The sequence below is a fragment of the Meles meles genome, chromosome 1 (assembly GCF_922984935.1).
Source record: "Meles meles chromosome 1, mMelMel3.1 paternal haplotype, whole genome shotgun sequence".
In the NCBI taxonomy this organism is placed as follows: domain Eukaryota; kingdom Metazoa; phylum Chordata; class Mammalia; order Carnivora; family Mustelidae; genus Meles; species Meles meles.
Genome location: NC_060066.1, coordinates 110,869,295 through 110,893,032, shown reverse-complemented (window position 1 = coordinate 110,893,032; position 23,738 = coordinate 110,869,295). Strand labels below are relative to the sequence as shown.

The 23,738-nt window shown below is 42.2% G+C and overlaps 1 protein-coding gene across 1 annotated transcript; it reads left to right on the top strand.

Moving 5' to 3' along the window:
- Positions 1-79: 79 nt before the first annotated feature.
- CD160 (CD160 molecule) lies at positions 80-16,105 on the top strand. The gene is made up of 5 exons (XM_046014675.1): positions 80-187; positions 7,704-7,847; positions 8,705-9,031; positions 12,758-12,901; positions 16,016-16,105. Exons 2-5 carry the CDS (start codon positions 7,781-7,783, stop codon positions 16,021-16,023), a joined length of 546 nt encoding a protein of 181 aa, XP_045870631.1. The 5' UTR covers positions 80-187; positions 7,704-7,780; the 3' UTR covers positions 16,024-16,105.
- Positions 16,106-23,738: the final 7,633 nt, after the last annotated feature.

The following is a 23,738-nucleotide window of genomic DNA, read 5'->3' as shown; positions in this document are numbered from 1 at the left end:
AAGACCCCTGATTGCTACAAAAACCCATGCTGTGGTTTTCAAAGACCATATATACCAGTCATGAAGGTGTGAGCAATGACGGAAGTGGGAGACGACCAAAGAACAAGACAGGGGCTGAAAGATCATTCAGAGTGCCTTCACCAGAGCCCCCAGGCTGAGAGCAAGAAAGAAGAACTTCTGTCCCAAGGTAATGAGGCCCACTGGGGAACTGGGGCCTGGGAGTGGGAATGGGACCGTTGACAGAACTGCTCAGGTAAGGACAGGCTTCCAGTGAGGTCCTTGGGAACCCTTAATTTTCACAATGCTCTATACCCTTAGGACGCTAGAAAGAGAAGAGTTACTGTGCCAGCTGGGGCGCCATGCTTGCTCTTCCCGAGTCGGCTTCCAGGGATCCAGGCCCCATTCTGACACTTGCCTCAAATGTGAAAGAACTCTACTGCATGTTCATGGGAGGGAAATCCAGGCAAGCTCCCGAAGTAACAAACCTGACCAAGCACAAATCTCTTAGCTGTTCTAAATCCTAAAGGCCGCTTTGTTTTGGTCAGTGTTCATGGGGGATGAATGACAAAGGGTCATTCTTATCAATAAAAAGGACATGGTCACTAGAGGAAAGTTCTCAAGACTTGGATCCACTGTCCTCTGGATCCCTGGCCTAGGACAAGCCACTGGGCTCCATGGAGCTTCAGACTGGTCCTGTGAGGCAACCCAAGGGAAGTTTACATCCCAGATGTATTCTCTGGGGTGGAGGGGGGGATGCCAACAAGAGAGGCTTCAGGCCAACTGGCATATTTTGGCAGAGTAAACTTGTGAATTCCAGAGTGAAAATAATGATTTGGAAATAGTTTTCCACGGGACACCAGGGTGGCACAGTCAATTGACTGTCCGACTCTTGGTTTCAGCTCAGGTTGTGATCTTGGGGTTGTGGGATAGACCCATGTAGGCTCCATGCTCACTGCAGAGTCTGCTTCAGATTCTCTCCCTCCTCCCTCCCCTCCCCTCCACTCTCTCTCTCTCCCTCTGTAAAATGAATGGGTAAATCCAAAAAAAGAAAAAGAAGAACAAGTAATTTTCCTTGGGGCACCTGTTGTGGCTCAGTCTGTTAAGCAACCGATTCTTGACCTCAGCTCAAGTCTTGATCTCAGGGTCATGAATTAAGGCCCATATTAAAAAAAAAAAAAAAGAAAGAAAGAAAGGGAGAGAGAAAAGGAGAAAGAAAGAAAGAGTTTTCCTCTAAGTTCCAGAGTTATGCACTTTATTTTTATTTATTTATTATTTTTTTTAAAGAATTTATTTATTTATTTGACAGACAGAGATTACAAGTAGGCAGAGAGGCAGGCAGAGAGAGAGGAGGAAACAAGCTCCCTGCTGAGCAGAGAGCCTGATGCAGGGCTCGATCCCAGGACCCTGGGATCATGACCTGAGCCAAAGGCAGAGGCTTTAACCCACTGAGCCACCCAGGCGCCCCCAGAGTTATGCACTTTAGTGGAAGACTTTTCATCTAGAAATCAGGAGAGCTGGTTGCCTCAGTTTCCCTAATTGCAAAACAAGGAGCCTGTTCTGTAGGAGTTCTTAACTGAGGGTCCATTCATGAGATTCACAAACCCAAGAGAAACATTATATCTTTATTACCACCAGTTTCTAGCTGAAAGTTAGCATTTGTTTCAATTATGAATGTAGGCAACCAACCACAATAGAATTTGCCATCAATAGAAATCAGAAACATATCCAAATCTCATTACAGTTGTTACAGATTTCTCAAAATGTCACATAGATTTATCACTACTATGAGGTTATGATGATTTACTGACGCTAGATCTAGGAAACACACTACTACACTATCACATGTTTGGACGACTATTTTGATATAATTTGCTTCCTTTGTTATCCTTTATATTTTGTTTTATTAATTTGTAAATTATTCTGAGAAGGGGACCCACAGACTTCACCAGACAACCAAAGGTGTCTGTGGTGCATTTTTGTTATGGTTGAGAAGCCCAACTCTGTGTGTCAAGGCAGGTCAGGGCCTCAAGCCTGAGAAAGCAGACAAGTGCTCCAAGGGCCTTCTGAGACTGACTTCAGTTTACTTACTAATCTGTTTCTATTTTAAGGAAGTTGGGTGTGTGGTGGTTGATGAAATCCCATCTCTGGGTCTGGGGCATCTTTTTCAGCTTGGTGGGAGATCTGCAAATGGCAATCTGCAAACAAAGATTTGTGAAGCTGTTTGCTAACCTTCCAGCTCCTCTGAGAGGTTAGATCAGGGCTTTGGTAGCAAAGAGAAGAGCCTCTTCCTTCCAGTCTTTACCCACCAGCAGTGGGTCCACACTCCGCAGAAAATGTCGGGCACAGACCCACGTGTCATTTAATTATCACAACATTCACAGGAGGGAGGTTTAAACACAGGAGGAGTGTAAGGCTGAGCAAGGTTGGTAACATGCCCCAGATCACATGAAGCTTGGATTTGAGTCTGGGACTCCAGGTGCCTCCCGCTTTCTAAGGTCAGGGAGAAGGAGGGCGTTTACCTCCAGAGGCACATCCTCAGAGTCCCTAGGTCCTGGGCACCCAGGATAGGTCAGGGGCCGCGGGGAAGGCTGAAAGGTGACGATGCCAACCTAACCTGGACCCTCATTGTTGCCGACTCCGGGGCTCGCCACGTCTTATGAGGAAGAGGAAACCTGGCTCTAGCCTGTGGACTCAGAAAGACCCCGCCTTTCGCTCCCCAACACCTCCTCCCGCTTTGGAGGGGTCTAGTACAGGCTGCGTCCTCAGGACCCACCAGACCGGATCTTGCACCGCCCACACCTTCAGCACTAGCTCAGGTTTTCCCCAGCTAGCCTGCACACCCTACCCCGCGCCCTCTCCGGCTTCAACTAGAAGGCAGCGCCCTTTAGTGGTCATAATGCAGAAGCAACGGTGCCTGCTCCACCCGGCCCTGCCTGCATCACACCGCGGGGAGCTCCCCCTCCAGGTACCAAGGTCACCTACTCCAAGAGCATCTTTTCCCCATGGCCCCTACCTGCCCAGGCCCCCTGAACGGCCCACGATAAACTTACACGCTCTGCTCCAGCTCGGCCCTAGGCACCACGAAGCGCGGCCCCTCCTGCATCAGCGCCTGTGAGCCTGCCCGCCACTCTGCCGCTCTCTTCTTGGAAGCAGTCCCTACCACGCCCCTCCCATCCCGCTGCACCATTCCCTCAGGAAACACGCCTAGAGAGGGGACGTGACCTTCTCAACATCTCGCAGCTAGCTAGTGCACAGCCAGGACTGGAAGCCCAATCTCCCCAGCCCGTTCCCTGCCTTACCTCACCACGGGATCCCCAGTCAGCAAACATCTGTCAAGGCCCAACTGCATTCCGGTCTTGCAGCCTTTCCGAACCTCTCATTCAGAATTTCTCCTTTCCTATTCCTTGATATACTTTATGACCTTATTATTGTTATCACAGCCTTCCTTGGATTGCAGCTGTTCCTGAATGACTAGACAGCTGTGAGGAGAGGGACAAAGGACATGAAAACCCTGCATAACTTGGGAGTTAGAATCCTAGCTCCTTCACTTAGAAGCTGTGATTTTTAAGCTCCTCACAACGCCTCTCTAAGCTTCCATACGCTTAGTAAAAGTGACACATTTTTAAATAACTAGAAAAGCCATGCTTTATAAGAACTAAACACAGTTGTGGATGTGGAGGTGTTTGGGACACTGTAAATTGCTGCAAGTACGAGGAAGCATAAAAATAAATAATCAGGGCTAACATTTACTGAGTCTTTACTCATGCCAGCCACTACCCTGGCATTAAACCATGTAAGCAGTTTACATGGGTTGCCTCCTTTAACCCAAAGAACAACCCTGGGAAAAGAATATGATCATCATTTTACAGCTCAGTAAGCTGCTTTTCAGAGAGGTTAAGAAACTTGCCAAAGCCAGAGTACAGATGGGTCCTTCTGACTAGAGATTGCATAGAACCACTGAGAGAGTCAGCCTCTATTTTAGTTGTCTCTCTGGGCTCTATGGTGCCTAACACATCATAGCTGTTCAGTGTTTGTCAAATATATCCATTTATTAAGGGCTGAGGATGGTTCCTATCCCAAGAGCCTAAGTATAAGTGTTTCCTTAGATCTAGCATCAGTAAGTTTTGGGACACAAGCCGTCTGGTTCCAGAGTCTATGCTTTAAATCACAAACCCAGGCTAAATGAATAACTGCAATTCTTCTTCATCTTCCTTTTTTGAGTTTTTAAATTTAAATTCAATTAATTAACATATAATGTATAATCAGTTTCAGAGGTGGTGTTCAGTGTTTCATCAGTCTTATATAACACCCAGTGCTCATTTCATACGTGCCCTCCTTAATGCCCAGCACCCAATTTCCCCTTCTCCCACTCACCTTCCCTCCAGCACCTCTGTTTGTTTCCTATGATAAAGACTCTCTGATGGTTTGTCTCCCTCTCTGATTTCATCTTGTTTTATTTTTCCTTCCCTTCCCCTATGTTCCTGTTTTGTTTCTTGAATTCCACATATGAGTGAGATCATATGATAGTTGTCTTTCTCTGACAGATTACTTTCGGTTAGCATAATACCCTCCAGTTCCTTCCATGTCCTTGCAAATGGCAAAATTTCATTTCTTTATCTTCCTTTTCAAATCAGATAATACTTTGTGGCTAGACACAAAGCATGTCATTCAATGTTTTGTTTCAAGAGTCAGCAGGACATTCTGGTGGAGACATGGAAGAGCATGAAAGTAAGACAACACACAGGAGAAGGAACACAAGGTCAAGACTAGGGCAGCAGCCCTGGGGGCCAGTTTTCATTAGGATTATAACAAACTTAGAGGTGCCTGAGTGGCTCAGTTGGTTAAGCATCTGCCTTTGGCTCAGGTCATGATCCCAGGGTTCTGAGATCGAGTCCCACTCACTTTGGGCTCCCTGCTCATCAGAGAGCCTGCTTCTCATTCCATCTCTCTATCACTATCTCACGCATGTAAAAATAAATAAAACTACTTTTTAAAAAAGTAGTAGTAGGGGTGTCTGGGTGGCTCAGTGGGTTAAAGCCTCTGCCTTCGGCTCAGGTTATGAGCCCAAGGTCCTGGGATCGAGCGCCACATTGGGCTCTCTGCTCCATGGGGAGTCTGCTTCCTCCTCGCTGTCTGCCTCTCTGCCTACTACTTGTGATCTCTGTCAAATAAATAAATAAAATCTTTTTTAAAAATAAAAAGTAGTAGTACATTCATAAGGTAAGATACATCAAGTGGAAGAGTATTATATGAGGAAAAAAAGCCTCCTTACATTTATGTGCCTGCCAACCCACAGGAACTGCCCTTCCCCCCTAAAGTTCACCTCTTTTAATATTTTCCACTTAACTTTTGGATACAAAGAACAGAATGGTGGTTGTCAGAGAAGAAGAGCCTGAGGGGTGGGTGAAATGGGTGAAGAGGGTCTGGAGGTGCAGACCTCCAGCTGCGAAATGAACAGGTCATGGGGATATGGTGTGCAGCATGGGACTACAGTGAATGGTATTGTAGTGTACATTTGAAGGTGGCCATCAAAGTGAATCTTGAAAGTTCTCATCAAAAGAAAAACAGATTTTGGTAAATTTTTATGGTGATGGACGGTGACTAGACTTCCTGTGGTGATCGTTTCACAATATATAACTATTATCAAATCATTACTTGTAACTCGTATCATGTATATCAATTATACCTCTATAAAAAGATTAGAAATAATCAAAATCTTCACTGGTAGGAATCTATGAGAATAAATTCACATAATTATGAACACTGTGCAACAATTTTTTTTAAAGATTTTATTTATTTATTTATTTGTCAGAGAGAGAGAGACAGAGACAGAGAGCACAAGCAGGCAGAGTGGCAGGCAGAGGCAGAGAGAGAAGCAGGCTCCCCACTGAGCAAGGATCCTGATGCGGGACTCGATCCCAGGACCTTGGGATCATGACCCGAGCCGAAGGCAGCGGCTTAATCAACTGAGCCACCCAGGCGTCCCTGTGCAACAATTTTTAAGGAGGGAAAGCTGTTTATGTACTGATAAGGAATGTCTCCACAGGACACACTGGTAAGTGAAAAAAGCAAAATGTAGAACAGTACACTATCATTCATTGTTGTTATTGATTTTCTTTTATAAAAGGAAAGATATGGAATCTCTTAAATATGCATAGAGTATCTCTAGAAGTATCCACAATAAGGCAACATCGGTTGACTCTGGGAAGGGGCAATAGATCACTGGGGGTGAGAGTAGGAAGGAAACTTTTAACTACACAGCACTACCCTTTGAACCCTGTGAATGTAATTATCTATCCAAAAAGTTATAAACTATTAAAGTGTTTAAATATATTTTTAAAACACTTATATAAAGAGAGGGGATTTTTAAAAATAAGAATATTTATTTTATATGCATAGCTCTGCAATTTGCCTTTTTTGACATAATGGTATATTGTTGATCCCCCTTCAAGTGCATATTTAGAGAACTCATTCTTTTTAATAATATATAATTTTCTACTGTATGAATGATTAAAAATTTATTCAAGGATTTCCAACTGATGAAAACCCAGGTTTTATCTTGCTTTTGCTTTGGGTTCAGTTTGGGTTTTTTGAAATGAGAACAATTTTTCTTAGCTAGAATTAGAAGATATAAACATAAAAAAAAGAAGATATAAACAGATATAAACATAAAAGGTAAAACAACAAAATATTGGAAAAAAGTACAACTCCAGCCTGAGGGAAACTTTCTTAAACAATACAGAGAACTACAGATCACTTAAAAGAAAAGATAGATAGATGCACTGTATTTAACCACATGCAAATGTGAATTTTCCTGATGGAAAGAAACATTTTTTCAAGAGACAATGAATTGGGAGAAAATATTTGTTTAAAAAAAAAGTCAGGGTAGGGGCGCCTCGGTGGCTCAGTGGGTTAAGCCTCTGCCTTCGGCTCAGGTCATGATCTCAGGGTCCTGGGATCGAGCCCCACATCGGGTGCTCTGCTCAGCAGGGAGCCTGCTTCCTCCTCTCTGTCTCTACCTGCCTCTCTGCATACTTGTGATCTATATCTGTCAAATAAATAAATAAAATCTTAAAGAAAAAAAAAGTCAGGCTAATATCTCTAATATAGAGAAAAGCTGATTCTTTAAAAAGTTGATTTGGGGAAAAAAAAAGCAAAGGATATGAACAGGCAATTCATAGAAGAGGAAATACTAATGACGAATAAATGTATGAAGAGATCCTCACCCTCACTAGTCATGGAAATGCAAAATAAATCAACAGTGAGATCTAATTTTTCATTCATCAAAATTGGCAAAAATGTAAAATATTCAGCGCTAACAAGCACATTCTTGCTGAATATCTGAATGTCAACCATATTTCTGGGAAGCAATCTGATAATATGTAGTAGAAAAAAAATTGTGTTCCTAGTCTTTGACCCAGTAATGCAACTTAATTAAAAAAAATATTCTGAAAATAGAGCCTTTAGTGTCTCTGTCTCTTCCCTCTTTTCTCCTCTCTTCTCTCCAGTGAACCTCACTTGATTAACTGTCTCGCTTCCCAGCCAGCTGGACTCTCATGCCCAAGCCTTCCACCACGAGACTCTAGCCAATTTTAAGCTAGTGCCTGGAACATGGAGATGGTCTTGGAGCCCTGGGAGGAGTCCTCATGTGCTTTCAGGAAAGTAAGGCAAGGACATCATTGGAGCCAACATTTCCTTTTCAGGAAAGTGAGGCAAGGACATCATTGGAGTCAACATTTGCTTCAAGTTCCTGTGGCTGCTGACACTGTGCAGGACACTGATGGCATCTGGCAGAGGCTGCTTGGCCCTGGCCATTCTGCTGGCAATTGTGGACACCCAGCTTGGTGGTGAGGACAGCCCCTCCTCAGATCCCCAGAGCAGAGATAGCCATCAGGGAAAATCCTGGACTCAGGAGGAGGGATGGATCCCAAGGTTTTTTTTCTGGTAGGGAAGAAAGGGACCCACTCCCTCTTGACACTAATGAAAGGGTGAAAAATATAGTTTTTCTTTTTCTGTTAAAACTAATACTATTGCCCTCCCCATTGGACATTCTGCCTCTGCTATGTGTTGCCAAGAGCCTGCTAATCTGGCCCTCAATCTAAGATCCTTTCAGAATCTTATACATTCTAAATTTATGAAATCCAGGTTTGAGATCCAGATACTACAATGTGTGTCCACCTGGGGCACCTGGGTGGCTCAGTTGGTTAAGCATCCAACTCTTGATTCAGCGTAGGTAACGATCTCAGGGTCATGAGATCAAGCCATTCTTTGGGCTCTGTGCTGGACGTGGAGCCTGCTTAGGATTCTCTCTCCCCCTCTCCCTCTGCCTCTCTTCTCTCTGAAATATGTATGTCAGCATTAGCAACCCACTAAGCCACTGTGTAGCTCAGTTTACAAAATGGGAACATCAGTACATGGTTCTAGGGCTATACCAAGGATTATGTATATAAATGCACTTTAATAAAGGTCCTATCCAAGTTCCATTTGGAGTAGAAATAAAAATCTAAACCATTTCTGAATTAATGAGTAACTGGGATTACAGGTCTCCCTCAGATACAGGTATAGCCCGTAAACTACTCTTCTAAGAGGTGGTATTTAATGTAGGCTGGGCAGCCGCCTCCTCTGCCTCAACATTTTTGGGTGAGTGCACTTAGTCTATATGAGTGAACTTCCCCTGGCTAACTCTTCCCCCTTCCTATTCCAGGGGGCATGCATATCCAAAGCTCATTTCACCAGGAAGGAAAACAACTAAGCTTGATCTGTACTTTGCAGTATAAGAAAGAAGAGGCTGAGGGGGTTATAGTGTTTTTGTGCAAGAACAGATCTTCTGACTGTTTCCCCGAGACCAGCTTGCAGCAACTGAGACTTAAACGGAATCCTGGGAGAGACGGTGTTAGTGAAACACCATCTCATTTGGTGTTCACCATAAACCAAATCACACCATCGGACAGCGGGACCTACCAGTGTTGTGCCACAAGCCAGAAGCCAGACATCCGCCTTCAGGGTCACTTTTTCTCTATTTTAGTCACAGGTGAGCTCTGACATCCCACATGCCACCAGATGAGATAATAAGCAGGGTCGGCAGCTGGAGACAGAAATAGTTACTTCAGGTCCTGGAAAGGTGGTCTCCTTGGGGCAAGAGTCCTTCCCATGACTCAGTCATTTCCCACCAGTCCCACTGTAGTAGCAAATGCTCACAGCATGAATACAAAAGTGAAATCATTTTGTCTTTTATTTTAAAAATCTTATTGAGATAAATAATTTCATTTTTATTGACACTGAGACTGGGTTACATGGAGGTAAAGCAATTTGTTCAATTTGTCTTGCTGACCAGTGCCAGTAAAGCAGATAGAGGTCTGAAATTTAGGCTTTCTTGATTCTAATTCAGAGATCTCTCAGAAATGTGGTCCTAGTTCTAAATATAGACACTGAGCCTTCACGCTGTGACAGAGATGGATTTGAGATAAAATGGATGGTTGTCTTAATAAACATTTAGTTGTAAAGAAACAGAAACCTGCTCAAGCTGCATGGGTTAAAAGGAGCAAATAATAAAGCAGGAATAAAGGAAGAAAGCCCTCATAAGATCCGGTTTTTGAAATCAGAAACCAGAAAGCCAACAGAACCTAAACTGTGACAGTCTCAATCTCTCTGGGGCAGCAAGGTCTCTTATCTCTGTACATTTCCTTTATTTTGTGTATACTCCTCTACTCTGTTACTACTTAGACAAAACCTAAATACGGGTCACGTCCAGACTCAGCTTTATATATGACTTTGTCATATGGCCAGCAGAGAGTGACTCTTGTGTTTCTATATTCCCAAAGGAATAAGCCTTCAAAACTAAGGATTATGTTCTAATTGGAATTCTATACCCAACCAATTGCCAGTCAAATGTGAGGAAAGAATAAAGACAGGCAATGACTCAAAAAAAAAAAAAAAAAAAAAAGATTGCCTCCCATGTGATCTTAAGAAGCCACCAGAGGTATACTTCAGAAAAACAGGAAGTGAACAGGTAGAGTGGATAAAATGGGATCCAGGAGAGTAAGGACTCTAATAGGGGAAAGGAGATAAGAAAATTCTGAAATGAAAAATGGCCAGAACAATTAGTCCAAAATGAAAAAGAGAGAGGACTCTGGAAGATCTTGAGGAGGTGAAAACAGAATTGATAGATCATCTTTCTGAGGGCCTGTGACAGATTGGATGAAGGATTAAAGATATGGATATGGAAAATTCTGCCTGATTAAAAAAAAATAAGGTAATCATCATCTCCAGGGAAAACACTAAATTTTACAAAAGGAAACCTAATCACGGCACACAACTTGGTTCTATAATATGTAACATTCACGGAATCCAAATTACATTAACATTCATTTAACTACAACGTGTAATATAATGATTTATGAAAGATGCAGAGAAGGGAAGTGGATAGCAGCTTAAGAGAAACATATCCTCATCTTCTTTAACAGAAAATCAATAGATAATGCCCAAATTTTATCATCAAGAAGTGGTAACATAAGCATACTATTTAGGAATACAGTGAAACATCTCAGAGTTGACAGTAGTTGTCTCGGGGGATAGGCCTAGGAGAAAAAAAGGACACTGCTATTATTCTTTATGAACTTTCAAATACTATATTTTAACTTTAAGAAAAATAGAAAACAAAAAATAAAATTACCCCCTCCCAAATAAAAACCTAGCCCAGAGTCTTTTAACAAATATTTTAATCATTTCCTATGGTTAGCAGTTAATCCACATTTTCTACGTTGGTCTAGATTTATATTTTCTTCCTTGCTTCCTGGTGTCTTCCCCTCGATCTCACTACAGCATCCAGAACTTTCCATTCTCTCCTTTAACAAACGCCCATCTCTATTGGCTTCTACGACTCTACTTCCCTGGTTTTCCTGCATTTCTGGGTGTTCTTTCGCTCCTTCTCTGCCTCCATTTCCCCCTCCCACCTCTCAAACATGAGAATTCATTCGCCAAGACTCACTCCTCACCTCTCTGATCTTTCCCTTACTGTTTCTCCCAAGTTCTCATTCACCTTCATGACTTTAACCTGCCCCTTCTTGCAAAATGATCCACAAATCAACTCCTCCAGCTCTAATCTCTTCCTAAGTTTCAATTTAACATTTTCACTGACAACTGGATTCCTAGCTTCTAACTGCCCTGCCATCTCCTCAGACTCAAACCTATCCTGAGACCCTAGTTCTGCCCATGATTTATAGTCAAAATCTTGGTGCTTTTTTTCCTCTTCTCCATACAATCGGTTACTAAGTACAACTAGTTCCCCAGTTTTATTCCTTTCTTTCCAAAAGGGATTTCCAATTCTTCATTGTCTCACACTTGAAATATTCCAACAGTTGGGGCACCTGGGTGGCTCAGTGGGTTAAAGCCTCTGCCTTCGGCTCAGGTCATGATCCCAGGGTCCTGGAATAGAGCCCCGCATCAGGCTCTCTGCTCAGCAGGGAGCCTGCTTCCCTTCATCTCTCTCTGCCTGCCTCTCTGCCTACTTGTGATCTCTGTCTGTCAAATAAATAAACAAAATCTTAAAAAAAAAAATTCCAATAGTCTTCTGACAAGCTCCTTGGGATCTGACCATGTCTTACTCAACCTTGTATCTCCTCCCACACCTACCTCAGGGCCTGGCACTAAACTATTAACTAATAAATGATCCATCAACTCTAAATAATATCTCTGCCTCCCAAACCAAACAGCCACCTAACCTCTTTCTAAAATGCTAATTTGTACATGCCACACCACCAGTTTTAACAGCTTTTAACTTTCTATGGGGCAAAGTCTAAATTATTTTTGCCTCACTCCAGAGGCTTTTAAAAATTTCATTCTATTTATGTGAATACTCTCTTCCTGTTTACCTCACAGGGGGAAACTCTTCTGTCATTCTTCTCACGCTTCTCATATTGATTGTGCATCCTGCACAGTGCTGAGCTTGGAGCGTAGAATGGGGGGAGCAACAAGGCCCTTACTCCTTATAAACTAATCTATATATAGTCTATAATCTATCACATTCTTTTAATACATCCTAAGCTTTTCTACTGGTGATGGCGCTCTGTAAGATAAACTGCCTTTCTCTGCCTCGGTACTCTGAGATTCTAATACTTAAGTATTAGAGTCAGCACATGCACCAAATGCAGAGATGATAAACTTCCTCTTGGAAGGTGAAACTAACAAAGCCGGACACGTAACATATAATATCAGTAAATAATGTCTACCATTCACTGTGTGCTTACCGTGTGCCAGGCATTGTGCTGAATGATGTGTTGATTATTTATTATTCATTGCCTTTTTGAAGTTGCAGCTATTGTTGTCTTGTGAAAAGTCAGGCTCAAAGATAATTAAGGGTAATTTTATTCAGCTAGTAAATGGTGAATAAAAATCCAGATCTATTCCAAAGCCCAGATTTTAATGTAGGACAAAGTGCTTGACACACTCCAGAAGACGGTTTTAACGTGAGGGGGCACCCAAGTCCAAAGTACCTAAGGTATTTTAGCTAAAAAGACTTGAAAGTTCCTTCAAGGTAGGCTTGTTTACATCCCCAGTGTGACACATTCTGTATCTATTTTTTGCTGTTTAAGTACCTCATCATCATTACCCAGAAATGTTTAAAAAATACTTATTTGGGCAATAAATTGTGCTGAGCGTTATCCTTGGAGATCAAAAAAGATGTTCTGAGATGATGCAAAAGGAGGTATTAATGATTTCTGAAACCCTCTGCTGATCAATTAATTTTCTTTTGAACTAGAGACAGGGAACTATACAGTGAAAGGACTGAAACGAACAGGACACCCCAAGTTCAGTCACAGCAAAGGCACTCTCAGTTCAGGCTTCCTGCAAGAAAATGCCTGGGTGCTGCTGGTCACTAGCCTGGTGACCTTGGCCCTTCAAGGTATGTTCTGAAGAGTCTTCAGCAGCCCAGGAAATGAGGGTGCTACACCTTTGACATCTTGCTTATCCTCCAGGAGGCGGCGGGTAAAAAGGAAGCCTAGAGTGGGAGAGTGAAGGGAGGCCCCTGCTGTCCACAGGAAAACATCAAACCAACATGAGGGCAAAATTGGGCCAAAGGGACTCAAGACTATACCAACCGGAGGAAGATGAATGAAACACATTTTCCATGGGATAGGAGATCAGACCTGTTAGGAAAGAAAGCTTGTGGAAGAGGCAAAGCTGCCTCTTCTTTTGGGACAAACAGAAGGCTACAAGTTAAGGCAACAGATGTTTGCCTATTATGTGAAGATGAACAAGGCAAGAGTCAGACTGGGTCTGGAGGTGGGTTTTAAAAATGCAACTCCTTGGCAAAGGGTGATGGGCAGACTGGGTATAAACACTTGCAGGTGAGTCCTCTGAGCGTCACATCAATATAGATCCCAGTTTTCCCTATTGGATAAAAGATTGGAACTCACAATGATTTTTTTTTTTTTTTTTTAAAGATTTTACTTATTTATTTGACAGAGAGAGATCACAACTAGGCAGAGAGGCAGGCAGAGAGAGAGAGGAGGAAGCAGGCTCCCTGCCGAGCAGAGAGCCCGATGCGGGGCTCGATCCCAGGACCCTGGGATCATGACCTGAGCGAAAGGCAGAGGCCTTAACCCACCGAGCCACCCAGGCGCCCCCTCACAATGATTTGCATTACATTTTGCATTATCAGTAACTGATGGAGCTCTTTGCCCATCCTTGGCATTTTTTTAAAGATTTTTATTTGTCAGAGAGAGCAAGTGAGCAAGAGAGTGCACATGGAAGCAGAGTGGCAGGCAGAGGCGGAGAGAGAAGCAGGCTCGCTGCCGAGCAGGGACTCCACCCCAGGACCCTGGGATCATGACCTGAGCCGAAGGCAGCATTTTTTTTTTTTTTTAATATTTATTTGAGGGGCGCCTGGGTGGCTCAGTGGGTTAAGCCTCTGCCTTCAGCTTAGGTCATGATCTCAGGGTCCTGGGATCGAGCCCCGCATCAAGCTTTCTGCTCAGCGGGAAGCCTGCTTCCCCCTCTCTCTCTGCCTCTCTGCCTATTTGTGATCTCTGTCTGTCAAATAAATAAATAAAATCTTTGAAAAAAAAAAGATTTAAAAAAATTTTATTTGAGAGAGAGCACAGCAGAAGAGGAAGAAGCAGACTCCTCACTGAGCTGAGAGCCCCACGTGGGGCTTGATCCCAGATCCCTGAGATCATGATCTAGGACAAAGGCAGACGCTTAATTGACTGAGCTACCCAGGCACCCCACCTGTCCTCGGCATTCTTAATTTCAAGTATTTTTTTTAAGCTTTCCTCTTATTAATAACCACCACTGTTTGCATGTCACCAGAATGTAAGCTCTATAAATGCAGGGGCTTTGTCACATTTACCCCAGCAAAAAGACAGTACCAGGCATAGTAAGCTCTTAATAAATTTGTTTAAACAATTTGTGTGATAGGTTAGGTTTTACATATGGTGATTCTTGCCCCATATAACCCTTCCAGGCAAACATTCCGATTTCTCAACAGTAAACAGGCACAGAGAGCTTAATATTGCTCTAGTTCACAGGAATTAACAGAGAGGAACTTCTCACTCCAAAACCATGTGCTCTCAGTAATTATCTACTATATGCTAGTATTTTCTCTCTCCTTCACCACCCTCTCCACTCTGAGATTGCCTCCTCCCATTTCCAGAAATAGGATCACCTAACACTCCCAGAGTCCAGACTTTTTTTAACGTTTCTTTGTAGTTTTTTTTTTTTTTTAAAGATTTTATTTATTTGACAGAGAGAGTAAAAGCAGGGGGAACAGCAGGAAGAAGGCGGCTCCCGCTGAGCAGAGAACCCAATATGGGCCTTAATCCCAGGACCCTGGGACCATGACATGAGCACAAGGCAGATGCTTAACCAACTGAATGACACAGGCATCCCACTATTCCAGTCTCTTAACTGGAAACTATTACAAGAAAACAGGTTGGCTATCTGTGTTATTTGGCAAGGACCTGCCAAATGTAAGCCTATGACACTTGTCAGGAGGAAATTGATGAATATCCAGCAGTTGGACCCTTTAGACCTAATTCTTTATTGAATCTAAATTCCCTCAGATAGTTAGCTACTCTGTTAGTAAAATAAATTTTATTTCTTCATACAGAAACAACTACTCTGAGAAGGAAATTGAGTTTAACCATGCAACCCATGACTACTTACTATCTTTGGCTCCCAAGTTATACTAGAGCAAAAACTCTCCCAAAACTCTCAAAAACTCTTTCCAGTCAGGTGAAGAGAATGAACTTCTGGTAGTTGATGCCTTTTATCCCTCTCCCCCCAATTCAAGGCTTAGCAGAACTATGAAAAGGTTAATGTTCAGTAGAATAAAAGAACACACATTTTGTCAGGCCCAGAGAGATCACGTAGATCAAGTTAGGATGCTTACGTGCTATCAAAAGGATGAAGGGACACCTGGGTGGCTCAGTAGGTTAAGCACCTGCCTTCAGCTCAGGTCCTGATCTCAGGGTCCTGAGATAGAGACCCACATCAGGCTGTCTGCTCAGTGGGGAGTTTGTTTCTCCCTCTCCCTCTGTGCTCTCCCTCTCAAGTAAACGAATAAAATCTTTAAAAAGAGAGGAAAAAAAAAAAGAGAGAAAGGAAGGAAGAAAGAAAGAAGGAAGTTAGTTTCCTGCATCTCTGGGCCTCCCTCAGCTCATAAAACCACCTTCAGTCAGTATCCCTGTCCTATCACTGTGCCAGCCTTCACACAGAAAACCAATGGAACTTTTAGGGAGGCATCTCTTTCTTCTTTGATTGCCCTACCTTCCCGCAAGGAGAAATCGAAGGTTGGCTTCCTCCCCACCACGACCAGACCAGTCAGATTTGCTAGAGGTCACATCTGCACTTTAGCAGTTAAGAGACAACTGATTATAGGGAAGGGTTATAACCCCTTCCTTCTTTCCTTACCGTTTCCATTTCCTCCCTAGTCACTAGGGCCAATCAAACAATGAATTACATAAGCTATCTAAGTTGTCTGGCAGTAATATAACCTTCCTTTTTCTTTCTACAGCTTTGTAAGCCTTGTGCCAGAAACTTAAAAAAAAAGTTACAGCAAGATAAACCTGACTCTCTTTAGCTTGCTACACTTCACATTACCAAATACACAGAGAAGAAACTGCACAGGGGAGGAGATGCTACATATGCCAAGCATCTGGGGAATGCAAGGTGGGACAAATGAATGTATTCTTTAACCTCCCCTCCTCCTCGCCACAGGAAACTTGCCTTTCTTTCCCCCTCTGTCACCACTTAAAAAAGAAAAAAAGAAAAAGAAAGAAAGAAAGAAAGAAAGAACAGCTTTCACAAAAGTGGCTGGTGGACAGTTCTCACTCAAATAAATATGCGGTATGTGTGTTTTTGTACCGAAGAAAAAGTATTCCTTCCCCTTCTCTAACACGGTAAATAAAGAAGGCAGCCAAACAAAATGAGAACACCAATTTTTGGAGGGAAGAAATGTTTATTTAACATGAAAAAGAAGGGAGAAGAAAACAAGCAAAGATAAGTAGGATAGGAAAAGAGCCAGAGCCCAGTAACTGACTTGGCATGAAAATGAAGAAATGGAGAGACCCCGGCATTCAACAGCACCCCCACAGCACAAGGAAGTTTCGTGCGCCCAGGTGCACCACAAAGCATAACCGCCCAGCTTCAACCAAGTACTTGTCAGCCTCTTTGGTCTTTCCTTTTAAATAAATGCCCAGAGCAGTATTTGCAGCCTTCTCTTCTCTCCTAAATTCACAAATCCTCATCTTTCTCTTCAGACAGATGACCTTTTGGCATAGTCAAGTGGGGGTAGGGGGAAGGGGAGGAGGATGACATTGACGGGAGACTCTAAGAATACAGACAATTTCACTGGAGCTAAATAGTAAACCATCAAAAGGAAACAGACACCTTACCTGCAATCCTTGGCCAGGACCTGCCAAATGTGGGTGTGAAGTTTTGTGGGAAGAGAGAGAGAAAAGGCTGAAAAAGACGGCTTAGACCCTTATTAGTGATGGTGTCGACCCTCAAACTAAGGACTCTGGATTTTGTGCCTTATGGAGGGTAAAAAAGACTAGGCATGTAGTCAAAACACCTGGATTCAAATTCTAGCTCTTCAGTGTACCAGCTCTGTGTCCTTGGGCAAATGGAAGTTTTGAGATGTTGTTTCTGTCTACTTACCTCTAAATGGGATCTTGTCTACCCTATCTTCTGTTTCCATAGGATTGCTCTGAGGATCAAATCTGAGATTCTAGATTTTAAACCCACAGCCACTTGAATTCTGACTCCAAAGTCTCCAAAGCTTTCTCCATTAAATTATGTTCACTTTAATCTTTCTCTGTTTTATGTAGCTTTTGTTTCTAACTAAATTTAAGCTGCATGTGAGTGGAGATGTTGTCTTCTGCTTTTTACTATTAAAAGAATCTTCTGAAATTTCTCAACATTACATAATCACTGGAAGTCTCACAAAGAAGCCACATCCTACTACAGAAAACGTTGTATCTATTGTGCTAATTATAGTTCACACATAAAAATCTGCAAAAGGATACATGACCACTGTCCAAGCTTGTTAATACCTTCAAGAGCATTAGACTATTAGCTCTGATGGTACTAAGCAGAATAAACAAAGCAATAGCAAGTTAGAAGTCCCATTTCTTATATTCTGCTTATCTCAAGACTTGGTTAAACATAAATGTGAAATACTTATATCCAAATTATTGATAGCATTGATTTCAAATAAGGCTACAAACTTCCTTAGTTTTCTGAATACACATCTTAACCTCAATCCATATGAGTGATTCACAATCCATGCATGGAATCTGTAATTCTGTGAGGCCATGGAGCTATTATAAGGAATCTGTACTAGCATTATATTTCAGCTGAATAAATAATATATCTTACAAATATTTATATACTATATTTCAACTGGATGTAGATTATAGTGTTACTAATAAAGACAAATTGATTTAAAAGCATTACTGATGGGCATCTCGCTAGCTCAGTTGGAAAAACATAGGACTCTTGATCTCGGGGTCCTGAGTTTGAGGCCCACATGGGGTGTAGAGATTCTTGAGGGAAAAAAACACGTAATTTAAAAAAGCATCACTGGAAGCAAATCACAGCAGCTTTTTGTTATGTATTTTTTTCATTAAAAGATACCCTTTTGATGAAAAAAATATAGCTATCTTCATGTTGTGAAGAGTCTAATAAATTTTTGGACCTTAAAAAAACAGCACACCTTATTAGAGAAGGACAATATAAGCACAAGCTTATATTCCATGAGTCACAGATATCCCACTGAAAGAGGAAAGGCAACAAACACAGACTTCATTTCCGTGGACACCAACTAAAAGCAATTTGTCAAAACTTTACAAAGTTTATATGTATATAATCTTAGAGCTGAATGTCTGTAATTCCACTTATGTGGCAGGGAAGATCAAAACCTTATGTCCTTTGGTTAAGACAAGGGTTCTACTTGGATCCTAGAAAATATCTCCAGTTGTACACATTGTATTCTACACATTTTACTTTAAACCTTGGAGCAGCCCTGTGGTTCCCGGCCTGAGTGCTAAGGCACTGATATTCCAGTTGGCTATGATTCCCCCCACACACAATGGCCACTTGTGATACACTCTCTCAACTTCCTGCCTCAGAACTTATGTGAGACTCATTCTGGAAACTCTTAATAAGAGTCTGCTCTCCAGGGGCACCTGGGTGGCTTACTTGGTTAAGCAGCTGCCTTAGGCTCAAGTCATAATTCCAGGGTCCTGGGATGGAGCCCCACATTGGCCTCCCTGCTGAGTGGGGAGTCTGCTTCTCCCTCTCCCTCTGACAACTGTTTGTGCTCTCTCTTCATCTCAAATAAATAAATAAATAAAATCTTTAAAAAAAAAAAAAAAAAAAGGTCTACTCTCCAAACTCCCAAATACCTGTTGGTTTATTCTGATGAAAAGCATTCTCATCTTCCCACCTCCCTACCTCAGAAACCAAAGACAGCTTTCCTCTCATGCTACTATTTATTCATCCTGCTCCTCCCCCTAAAATCATCTTCCTTCACAGATGTCACCGGCTTGCCTAGATCAGCTCTAACAACCAAGTCTGAAATGCCCCTCCCTTCCAAAACCCCAAAGGCTGTTTGGCTGTTGTTTGAAACACACACATACTATGGTTCCCTCCTGATTAGTTTCTGTTAAGACTGATATAATTTGTATTCCTTGAGGAAAGAGCAAGTGGTTATCAGATTGAAAGAAACTGAAGCATGCAGAAAGTCAAGAGAAAAGTCATTTGGTAACAATAATTTCTTAAAAAAAAAAAAATTAAAAAGCAATAGATAATCGTTATTTGTGTTCTACTACTACAGAAACAAGAGAATAATGGCTATCCTCAAAGCCATTTTTTCCCCTCAACCCTTAGAAATCAAGGCTTTTACCTCCAGTGAATCCCCTGGGCCTCACACCATATAGCAGGGTGTCTGGCTGGCAACCAAGCCAACAATGCCCCATAAGAGAGAACTATGGAAATACAAGGGCCTGAAGTATATGTACAGTGAGAGAATTGCACTGAGGCTCCAGCCCTCTGCTGTACCTGCTAACATTACGCCAGTGTCCACCACATCCCTTTCTTCCTCTACTGTGATATGTGCATCTATACATAAACGCACACATTCTCTCTCTCTCTCTCTCTCTCTCTCTCACACACACACACACACAAATGTGGAACACAAAGACATAAACAAGGAATTTTTTTCTCCTATTAGCTATTAAACCAAAGTGAGAGTTATCCGGGGAAAAACCAAATTCTTCCCTAGAAAACTTCCTTCGAACTTGAGAATTAATTATTGCACCAGAGAGTGTACTGCTCAAAGAAAACATCTAATAAGCACTTGTTCAACTGCTGCAAATGTCGACAACTAAAATTTATAGTAAGCTAAGGAAGCTATTTCATTTATAGCCATCTCCGCATCTCCTGACTAGAGATGCTTCTTTTTCTTACAAATTAAAACACTATAAGGAAAAGTCCAGGAGTTACAACAACAGGGACAAAATACCATTCTGGATTTTCCATGTTTCCCAACTTTTTAGGGAACTGGCAGTAGGAATTTTGAGGGAAAATGTATTTTTAAGGCCAGAGTTATTTTTTCTTCCTGCTCCCAGCTCATTAGCTTAAAAGTGTTGGGGCACCTGGGTGGCTCAGTGGGTTAAGTCTTTGCCTTCAGCCTCAGATCATGATCTCAGGGTCCTGGGATTGAGCCCCACATTGGGGCTCTCTGCTCAGCAGGGAGCCTGCTTCCCCCTCTCTCTCTGCCTGCCTGCCTACTTGTGATCTCTCACTCTGTCAAATAAATAAATAAAATCTTTTTTTTAAAAAAGTGTTAAAGATGTTGGAGATCTCAGCTAAATGTTCACCACTCTGCTCTTCCCACCCAACTTCCCAGTTCTATCCAGCCAGATAACCTGTAGGAAACTGAGGTAAACAAATCCCTCTGGAAACTATCCAAGAAGCAATCATCACTTGGCGGCCAGCAAGGATTTGGCTTATCAGTTCCCAACTTGTAAGTTTACCAATCTCTAGGACATCTCTCCTAATTATGTGCTAACAAAATAGTTTTCTCTCCTCTTTTTTTAATTAAAAAAAAGTTTTAAAAAAGATTTTATTTATTCATTTGAAAGACAGAGAGAGCACAAGCAGGGGCAGAAACAGAGGGAGAAACATACTCTGCTGAGCCAGGAGCCCAATGTGGAGCTCGATCCCTGGACCTGGAGACGAACTGAGCCAAAGGCAAGCACTTAACCATCTGAGCCACCCTGGCACCCCTCTATTTTCAAAATTATAGTGGACAAAGGGAAGATAAAGAAGAAAAGGCATTCATGAACAAGAAAACAATCTGTTGGGGTGCCTGGGTGGTTCAGTCAGTTAAGCCTCCAACTCTTAATTGGCTCAGGTCATGATCTTGATCTTGGGGTTGTGAAATCAAGCCCCACACTGGGCTCCACATTGCATGCTCTTTTTCCCTCTTGCTCTGCCCTCCCCCACTGTGTGAAGATTCTCTCTCTAAAAAAAAAAAAAAATGAAATCAATCAATCTGTTTAGCTCTGCATGGAATCCACAGGCCATTTAATATGAACATAAAGACCTCAAGTGTACGGGTTAAAGATCAGAAAATGCAATTGTTTCCTATTCTGACCAACAGGAAGAATTAAATCATCTCTCCTTTGACTCCTATTAAGGCTCCAGATTCCTGAGTCTGTAAACCTTCCAACTGTATAGGAATGACGTTATATAAGTCCGGGTTATGCAGCCCTCTGCCTTGGGCACTATATCTAAAACTGTTTGAAACATTTAAGAGCAAGACATTCTTAAAACTGGGGCGCCTGGGTGGCTCAGTGGGTTAAAGCCTCTGCCTTCGGCTCAGGTCACGATCCCAGGGTTCTGGGATCGAGCCCCACATCGGGCTCTCTACTTGGCTGGGAGCTTGCTTCTCTTCCTCTCTCTCTGCCTGTTTCTCTGCCTACTTGTGATCTCTTGTCTGTCAAATAAATAAATAAAATTTAAAAAAAAATAATAAAAACACAAGCAAAAAAAAAAAAAGACATTCCTAAAACCTAACTCTCAACCCGAGCCATGTTCCGGTATTAAATCAATGAATCTGTAATGTTTCTTCCTAGAATGGGAGGCATCTCAGACTTCCAGGTTAGTTTAGGTTAAGGAAAAAAAATAGGTTTGTTGCACACAGCAAACTGGCCCTTGACGCATATATATTTCTTCTACTTTTTAACCCTATTACTGAGGTCTCTAACCAAAGCAGACATTGCTCATAGAGACACACTGTTTATTTGGCAAAACTTAACTGGGATGGGTATCACTCTGTTGTGTGCATTTTTCTGTTTTTTTTTTTTTTTAAATTCAATTAATTAACGTATAGTATATTATTTGTTTCAGGGGTACAGGTCTGTGATTCATCAGTCTTATATAATATCCGGTGCTCACTGCAACACATACCCTCCTCAACGTCCATCACCCAGTTACCCCATCCCTCAGCCCCCTTCCCCTCCAGCAACCCTCAGTTTGTTCCTATGATTAAGAGTCTCATGCTTTGTCTCCCTTTGTGCATTTCTACTTTCCCTCCTATGATGGTTAATTTTATGTCAATTTTGCCGGACCAAGGAGTACCTAAATATTTGGTCACAGATTATTCTGGGTGTGTCTGTGAGGGTATGTCTGATAAGATTAACATCTGAATTGGTAGACTAATTAGAGTGGATTGCTCTCCTCAATGTTAGTAGGCCTCATCCAATCAATTAAAGGCCCAACTAGAACACAATGTCTGACACTCCAGTAGCAAGAGAGAAGTCCCCTTGCCTATTTGAGTTAGGACATTCATCTTTTCCTGCCTTTGGACTCAAACTAAAGCACTGGCTTTTCAGCGCACCTTTGCACTGAGCCTTTGGCTCAGGTCGTGATCTGGGATCAAGCTCTGCTCCGGTCTCCCTGCTCAGCAGGGAGTCTGCTTCTCCCTCTCTCTCAGATAAATAAAGTGTGGGAAAAAAAAAAAACAAAAAACTGGCTTTTCTATGGTCTCAAAACTCCCACCAGCTTTTGGACTGGAATTTATACCACTGGCTCTCCTAGTGCTCAGGCCTCTGGAATCAGACTACATACACCATAAGATCAAACTGCCTGGGTGACTGAAGTTCTTAAAACTTCTTAGCCTCTATAATCACACAAGCTAATTCCTTATAATAAATCTCTTCACAGACACAGACACACACACACCTCTTACTGCCTTGCTGATTCCGCTTCTCTGGAGAACCCTAGTATACTCCTTAACCTAAATTAACCTTAAACTCCAAGATACCTCATAGGAAGAAATACTACAGAATCATTAAATGGAAAGGGTACAGGAAATAGCAAAAGGAGCCTCATGGCCTCTATCAGAGCAAAAAAAGTTATGAAAATTTCAGATAACTGAGACCAACACTATTCTGTGTATTGAAAAAGTAACTCCCTAATCCAATACTTTGTTTCTGACCCTTTGTGAGCTACTCAGATCCTTTCTGGTTCTCTAGTTTTCTAGTTGTAGTAAAAATACGATCGTTTGTTCTGGTATCTCCAGACTTTAACAGAGAGACAATAATTTCTGGCTGTCATAATTTTTCTGAGAAAGTGGACACTATTCTACTTGAAAACTGAGATGTGCTCCAACTTCAGCATGGCCTTTCTCCATCTCTGTAGTGGTAATTAAATATTCAGAATATACCTCTCACCCCTCCCCCCAAGCTTCCCTCCACCCTCAAACCAAACTGTAGTTTCAGTATACACACTGATACCCATAGTAAATAGCTCACATTCTCCAAAGAAATGATCTCTGCAGAGGTATTACATGAGAGGCAGAGGAGAAAACATCTTTTGTTCCCTGGGCCCAACATGAATCAGATCTTACGGTCATAATTCTACAGGCAGGCTGTTAATTCAGCAAGCCACTCTCCCACTTTCTCTCTTCCCTCCCCTACTTCTTTATCCTCTACCAAAGTACAAAGATATACCTAACCCCCTTCCTTCACCCCAAAACCAGTGTATGATAGTCAGCAAAAACTGAAGAAAGACTCCTAGCCAAAGAGTGGCCTTCCTGTTCGAATCATTTCAAACTGTCAAGGACTGATGTGACCAGACAAATGGAGCCCCTGTCACCCTCTATGGTGCGTTAACAGTGGTTACATGCCCCCATCATTTCCTTTTGAGACTCTGAAGTTCCAACAACA